This window comes from Podarcis erhardii, assembly GCF_964252035.2.
Source record: "Podarcis erhardii genome assembly, chromosome: 17".
Taxonomy (NCBI): domain Eukaryota; kingdom Metazoa; phylum Chordata; class Lepidosauria; order Squamata; family Lacertidae; genus Podarcis; species Podarcis erhardii.
Window position 1 is genome coordinate 1,116,822 of NC_138515.1, and position 7,350 is coordinate 1,124,171.

General features: G+C 46.1%; 1 protein-coding gene across 1 annotated transcript; it reads left to right on the forward strand.

Annotated features, from left to right (window-relative positions):
* The first annotated feature begins 391 nt into the window (after positions 1–391).
* On the forward strand, positions 392–6,561 carry UXT (ubiquitously expressed prefoldin like chaperone). Its single transcript, XM_081844677.1, has 7 exons — positions 392–421; positions 458–559; positions 679–760; positions 937–1,004; positions 4,879–4,986; positions 5,562–5,625; positions 6,188–6,561. Exons 2-7 carry the CDS (start codon positions 480–482, stop codon positions 6,251–6,253), a joined length of 468 nt encoding a protein of 155 aa, XP_081700803.1. The 5' UTR covers positions 392–421; positions 458–479; the 3' UTR covers positions 6,254–6,561.
* Positions 6,562–7,350: the final 789 nt, after the last annotated feature.

The window sequence follows — 7,350 nt, forward strand, 5'->3', positions numbered from 1 at the left end:
ACGACGTCATTTCCTGCACCGTATTTGCGGGCTCAGAACACAGTTTTGTTTACCAAAAGAAACGTCTCTTGAATTACGTAGACGGGCGAGCAGTTTCTAACGAGAGGAATCCTTTTTTGGGCCTAAAAGAGGCACGTTTTCTTTCAGTTACAAGATTCCCCCTCTGAAGGGAACCCGGATGTAGCAGCCGGAAGTTGCCTTCCGCACCTGCGCAGTCTGCGCCCCGCCTGCGAGCGCGCGAGCGCCATAGAGTCTGCCGAGCAGAGCGCCCCCGCGCCTGGCCCTCCCTCGGGTCCCGGCCATGAGCTGAGAGACGCGCCGGGCGAGGGGCGGGCGGGGCTGGGGGGCGGAGCGCCCCGCGTCTCCTGGTCTCCGCGGGAGGAAGGCGGGCGGAGTTGCCGCGCTTGGCGGTGGCGCCGATCTCCCCCCCCCCCCCTTGCAGGCTGTGGCGTCGAAGCTCCCGCGGGCAGCTGGCCGGGATGCCGGGCGAGCGGCAGGGGCAGGAGAAGGTGCTTCAGTACGAGGCCTTCGTCAGCGAGGTTCTGCAGAGGGATCTCCGGTGAGTGTCTCCTTCCCGGGCGCCTCTCACGCCACCTCCGGCTGTGAGATAGAGCCCCTCGGTTTCTTTGCTCCGCTTTCTGCTCGTGCTTCCAGACCGTTGTTGGTGTTTCTCCCCAGGAAGGTTCTGGAGCAGCGGGATCAGGTCTATGAAAAGATGGCTCAGTACCTGCAGCTCAAGAATATTATTGAGCGGTTGCAGGTAATTAAAAACTTCTTTAAGTTGTTTACAGCACTTTACAGAGAAAGATCTGCAGCAGTGTTCTGCGGGGGTTTAGATGTAGGAGACAGCAGGGTATTGCGTGTTACTTACTATAACAGCTGTTTTACTCCAGAGAGCAGAGATCGATCTGTAAACGTTTCTTCCTTTTCTCCCAGGAGACAGGAAACCAGGAGCTGACAACTCAAGTGGATCTAGGCTGCAATTTCTATGTCAATGCAGAAGTGTGAGTAGCACAAAGACAGAGCTCATCTGTATGCATTTTCACATGTATTCTTGCCCCATGACTTCCTGTCTGCTCCAGTGACAGGAGAGACCTGTCTTTGATATAAAAAGTAAGGATTATGCCTAGGGCTGGGTGATATATAAATATATTGTCCAAAACTGGTTTGAAATCCATACTGTGATAACTGTTTCATAACTTTTGACCTGGCAATATATCGTGAATCATGGTGTGTCCGCTATGCAAAAATCACAGGGGTGTGTGTGTGTGTGTGAAGCCAGCCAGTGCTTCTCTTGATTTCTGCAGCCCCTGTTAACTCTTAACGGCTCAGCTCTCCCCTGCCTCCTGCATTGGGCGGTGAATCACAAGAACAGGCGCCGGCAAAAATCACAATGTGGGAAAAACCTGAAGTCAGGCAGTTCCTCTACATAACTCCATCCTTGTTTCAGTTACAGATAGGTAGCCGTGTTGGTCTGCCATGGTCAAAACAAAATAAAAAAAATTCCTTCCAGTAGCACCTTAAAGACCAACTGAGTTAGTTCTAGGTATGAGCTTTCGTGTGCATGCACACTTCTTCAGATACACTGAAACAGCGGTGACTTCTGTTTCAGTGTATCTGAAGAAGTGTGCATGCACACGAAAGCTCATACCTAGAACTAACTCAGTTGGTCTTTAAGGTGCTACTGGAAGGAATTTTTTTTATTTTGTTTTATCCTTGTTTCAGATATCATGATATATTGCTGATATATCATGATGCTGAAAACCAGATACTGCCTGGCCCTATTTATGGCAGGGATGGGGAGCCATAAATAGGGATTTTCCAGGCCTCTTTGTTTATTGCATTTGTATACCACCCTTCATCCGTCGCTCTCAGAACAGTTCACAACATAAAAACACAATATACATAATAAAAACATGAACAAAACAAACCAATAATTCCGCTTCCCCCATCCCCTCCCACAACGTATTTAAATGGGTATTGGATGTTAAATCAGCCAAGGCCTGGTTGAAGAGGAATGTTTTCACCTGGCTCCTAAAGGTGCATAATGAAGATATCAGCTGAACCTCCCTGGGGAGAGCATTCCACAAATGGGGAGCCACTGCAGAGGAGGCCCTGTTCTCATGTTGTCACCCCCTGGACCTCACGTGGAGGAGGAAAACAAAGAAGGGCCTCCGAAGATGATCTCAGGGTCCATCTGTCCTAAGGATTCTCCCCAGACCACACCCATCACCTGACTTTCACACTGTCCTTAAGTGGTTTTGCCATGTGAAATATTTATTTCAGTTGTGCAACTACAGTATAAACTACTATACAAAAAGAAGAATTGCATCTAATGTTTTGCCTATGGAATCACCCACGGTTGGCATGTGCCCCACAAGGGAATGTACCATATTTTTTGCTCCATAAGGTGCACCCGAACATAAGACGCACCTAGTTGTAGAGGAGGAGAACAAGGGAAAAAAAATTCTCTCCTTCTCTGCTCAGCGCCTCTCCAGCAAAGCGGGAGGAGAAATGGAAAGGGCTCTGTTTCTCCTGCCGCTTCGCTGAACGGGCGCTGCGCAGCTTTCCCTCTCGGTGCAGCACCCCTTCAGCGAAGCGGCAGGAGAAGCAGAGCCCCTTCCACTTCTCCCCCCGCTTCGCTGAAGGGGCGCTGACCAGAGAGGAATGCTGCGCAGCACCTCTCCAGCGACGCAAAGCCAGGAGAGCAAGAGGGATCTATCCCTCTTGCTCTCCTGGCTTCAGCGCAAGCAATGCAAAGCCTCCTGAGCACAGCGGGAGGCTCCCGCTGTGCTTAGGAGGCTTTGGGCGGCTATCCCTGAAGCCAGGAGAGCAAGAGGGATCGGTGTGCACCGATCCCTCTTGCTCTCCTGGCTTCAGCAAAAGCTGCGCAGCCTGCATTTGCTCCATAAGACGCACACACATTTCCCCTTACTTTTTAGGAGGGGAAAAGGGTGTCTTATAGAGCGAAAAATACGGTAGTTCTCAGTTGAAAAAGGTTCTGCACATCTCCTTCATGGCATCCTTGCGTGTAAGGAAAGTGTGACACTAGGATCCTAAAAGTTGAGAAAGGGCAGAAGGCCAGTTAATCCAACTCCCTCTAACAAAGCAGGCATCTCTGGATAATCCTACTCAATCCAGATTATGTGCCACAATCAGAAAGCAGATGTGTTGTGTATGTGTATGATGTTTTTCAAGCTTCAGATGCCTCAGGCAGGCAGACAAATTGTGCTTCTTGCTGAGGGAAGCTGAGGAATCTACTATGGAGGGGAAAGTAGATAGCTTTCCTCATTATTGGAACATCTGTCAGTCATTGAAGGCATATTTTACCTTTGCCACAAGCTAACCAGATAACCCAGCATCTTTCAGTCTCAGTCTCCCATCGGCAGCATGGGGATAGTAACACGGCCTGCTTTTCAGAGTTATTGTAAGATTTAGTGGAACAAGCTGTGTGAAATACTTTGGACACTTTCACTGCTCTATAAATGTTATTCATGAGAATGTGAGTAGCAGTTTAAGGAGGATTTCAGCTAACTGAATCAGGCTGGGCTAACTGGATCAGGCAGTGGTGTGTGGTACCAAACAGTGAAAAAGTTCCTGAAGTCCTGTAAATGCCATCTTGGTAGTCAAGATAACAACAGGATTAATGGTTGGACTATGCAGAATTAGATAAATTAACAGGAATGATTTGAAACCTGCAGGACCAGAAATTCTCAGAAGACTGGAATAAATTTACGAACTATTTGAAAAGCAGTTGTGATGAACAGATTATGCTAGTAGGTTTGCAAGAAGTTTTGTAAGGGGAATTATTTGAAATATTGCAAGAAAGACAATGAGGAGAAATATTAGTTAAGGATAATTAAAGGTAATATGAAATTAAATGCATAATAAGTGATAAAAACGGGAAATAATCAGAGGTGTTGACGGAAGTCTAAAAATATTGTATAAGATGAGAAGTTATGTTGTATGACTGTTGGAATTGATATGTTAAAAATGAATAAAAACGTGTGTGTGTGTGTGTGTGTGTGTGTGTGTGTGTATATATATATATATATATATATATATATATATTTGCTTTCGTAGATTTTCACGGGTACAGGAATGCAGGTTTTGGTGTCCTCGGGTGTCTTCCCGTGTAAAAGTTGGGGTGTCTAGGCGACGTTTCGACGAGGTCTCACTCGTCGCATATATATATATATATATATATGAATGAGATGGTTATTTGCTGCAAGAATATGTACCTATCTGCTTGCTTAGAAATTTTGATTTAGCTAGTCAGGAGACTAGCTGCCTGCCTGTCCGCTACTTCCTTTTCTGAGAGATGGGAAGGGGCCTCTAAATTAGGGGTGAGTTAATTGGGCTGTTGAGGCCAGCTAACATAGCTTGCATTTTGTATATTAGCCTCTTGTGGACAAATTATGAGGAGGGCTTGCCATTTTCACTTTTTTCTAATAAAGCACTAGAATTGATCACTCTAGCATTTTTGGTGGCCCTGCCTCAAACCACTCACACAGAGACTCCTTTGGGCTTGTGGATCAGGACAAGTGGAAAAGGGAGATCGGCTCAATCTGTGCAGAAGAAACTAGGAAGTTAAAAGCCAGGTCTTTCAGGGAGGAATGGCAGGGTAGCTGCTGTAGCTCAGGCTCAACCTTTGCAAGGCCAAACACCTCTCTACCCAGCTGGTATAAGTATTTTGCCCTTGGGAAAACAGTTGTTTTCTCTTTCAAGAAAAAAATAACATTCATTAAACATAATCGTTAATTTCACCATGCACCCAATATCCCATATTTTTAGTAATCCATTCTTCCAAAGTAAGTGTTCCCATTTATACTCAGTGGTATAAATTCATGCCATTTTAAATACCTTTTCTTCCTGCAGGCCTGATGCCTCCACCATATTTGTAGCACTGGGTTATGGGTTCTTTGTGGAGTTGACTCTTCCTGAGGCGCTTGCCTTCATTGAGAAGAAGAACAAGCTACTAACAGAGTGAGTAGAAGGAATTCAGTTGTCCCACTGTGCCCCCCATGCTATCCAAGGAATCTTAGTTGGCAGGCCTCACAAGAGCACTCTTCAATAGCTTAGGGTGACGATCTCTTGCAACCAATTATCTGGCTAATGCAAGCAGACCATGCTTTGGGAATGCAGATGGCAGGAGCCCCCCAAAGCAATGAGAAGAGCCAGAAAAGCACAGGTGAGATCTCTTAGATGGAAACAAGCAAACTCTGCCCTCTCTCTCCTTGTGCCACTTAGTCTGGAGCAGGTTTGTTTGAAAGTAAAGTTCCACTGTGTTCAGTGGGCTCAGGCAAATTCCTCCCGGTATAGCATGTTGCCCTAATTTGTGAATGGTCCAAGAGTCTTTAGATCAGGCTTCTTCAACCTCGGCCCTCCAGATGTTTTGAGACTACAATTCCCATCATCCCGACCACTGGTCCTGCTAGCTAAGGATCATGGGAGTTGTAGGCCAAAAACATCTGGAGTGCTGAGGTTGAGGAAGCCTGCTTTAGAGTTTCAGGCTGCATCCACCCTCCTTCCTTACCCACAATTTCTTCTGTCTCCAACAGACTCAGTGAAGCCCTTACCAAAGACTCTGCCAAGATCAAAGCCAATATTCGGATGGTTTTAGAGGTAATGATGGGTGTTCCTTGCTCCAAGCAGACAGATTCCTATTGGGCAGGAATCCAGCAGGGGAAGGAGGAAAGCAGCAGAAAGTTGTGGCCTCCTTTTCCTTGGAGTGCTGCCTATGGTGTGGGAAGCATGTTTACTTCTGGTGCATAGGACTGGCTGGTGGCGCTGGGATCTAAACCACTGATCGGAAGGTCGGCAGTTCAAATTTGCGCAACAGGGTGAGCTCCCTTTGCTCTCCCAGCTCCTGCCAATCTAGCAGTTTGAAAGAATACCAGCATGAGTAGATAAATGGGTACCACTGCTGTGGGTAGGTAAACGGCATTTCCATGTGCTCTGGCACCTGCTGTGGTGTTCTGCTGTGCCAGAAGCAGTTAGTCATGCTAGCCACATGACTTGGAAAGCTGTCTGTGGGCAAATGCCAGCTCCCTCAGCCTGAAAAGCAAGATGTGCTGCACCCCATAGCACTTAACTTATGGTGCAGTATGAAAGAGATGCTCTAGGAAATCAGTAGACCATCCTAGGCTCAGACTGTCTTTCTCCCACTCCCAACTCCTCTCTGCAGGGCTTGCATGAACTCCAAGGTCTCCAAGATTTGCCTGAGGAGACCAGAAGGGACATCTTCCTTTAGGCACCAGCCCTTCCTAGAGGGGACGTTTTCAATATGATATGCTGGAAGAAGAGTTAGTCTCTTGGGCATTTTGGTGGTGGCAGCAGGAACTGCGTTTGTAACTGAGGAAACCCTTATGAGTTGGGTAGGGTGAATGTACTTACAGGGACAGCAGATTGGAGAGTTTGAGAGAAAACAGTTTCTCTTGGGGTGGTTGATTTCACTGCTCCAAATATTCAACCCTTCTCTGCCTCTGTTTCCCCAGGAACTGTGTCTTAGTATAAATTCATCTCAATTTGCAAAAGTAATAAATAAAGATGATTATTTCAGTTGGTTGTCTTTTTGCCCCATTCTTCCACACACCTTCCCATTGGTTTGCGTCTCCGCTCCTCCACATGCAGCTGCTGGGTGACCTTGGGCCAGTCACACTTCTCTGAAGTCTCTCAGCCCCACTCACTTCACAGAGTGTTTGTTGTGGAGGAGGAAGGGAAAGGAGAATGTTAGCCGCTTTGAGACTTCTTCGGGTAGCGATAAAGCGGGATATCAAATCCAAACCCTTCTTCTGTCATTTAGTCTTGGAGAACATTGGCCCATATTTGTTTTTACCTTGCTGAGTATTAAACCACCGAAAGGCAATTGTGAGGAGAAAGTGGGTATGCTCAGGGAGATTGTCCACTGACAGGAGGCCCCACCTCAATAAATTAGTTTCCAAACAAGGATAGCTTTCACTTTTCTATTATTCTGTTCAAAAACTGATACCTTTTCATGTTGACAGAAATTTTCAGCATTGCAGAAATTCTGCTTTGTAAGTGACATTTTCCTTAGAAGCCAAATCAAATGGATTGAAGCTCTGGAGTTTTTTCCTCACTAGTGGAGGAAATGTGTCCCCTCCCTGCATGGATCCAGCTGGTTTACAATTTAATTGACAAGCTATTGTAAACAATTCTATCCCTTGTTTTGAGATTTCAGCAGTATTAAAGCCATTACATTTCTGAGCTTTTCCATACTACAGTATAAGTAAATTCAAAAATCATTACTGTTATTTGCCTTGTTTTGAACTTTGTAGATGGTACTGTTGTTTTGTGAAAGTTAAAAAAAAAAAAAAAGCAGTGGACAAT

Bases quoted from the DNA above. Each gene is read 5' to 3' on its own strand.
- UXT (XM_081844677.1), top strand. From the start codon at position 480: ATGCCGGGCGAGCGGCAGGGGCAGGAGAAGGTGCTTCAGTACGAGGCC. The intron at 1,005-4,878 runs GTGAGTAGCACA...TTCTTCCTGCAG, and splicing joins TTCTATGTCAATGCAGAAGT to GCCTGATGCCTCCACCATAT. The intron at 4,987-5,561 runs GTGAGTAGAAGG...TGTCTCCAACAG, and splicing joins AAGAACAAGCTACTAACAGA to ACTCAGTGAAGCCCTTACCA.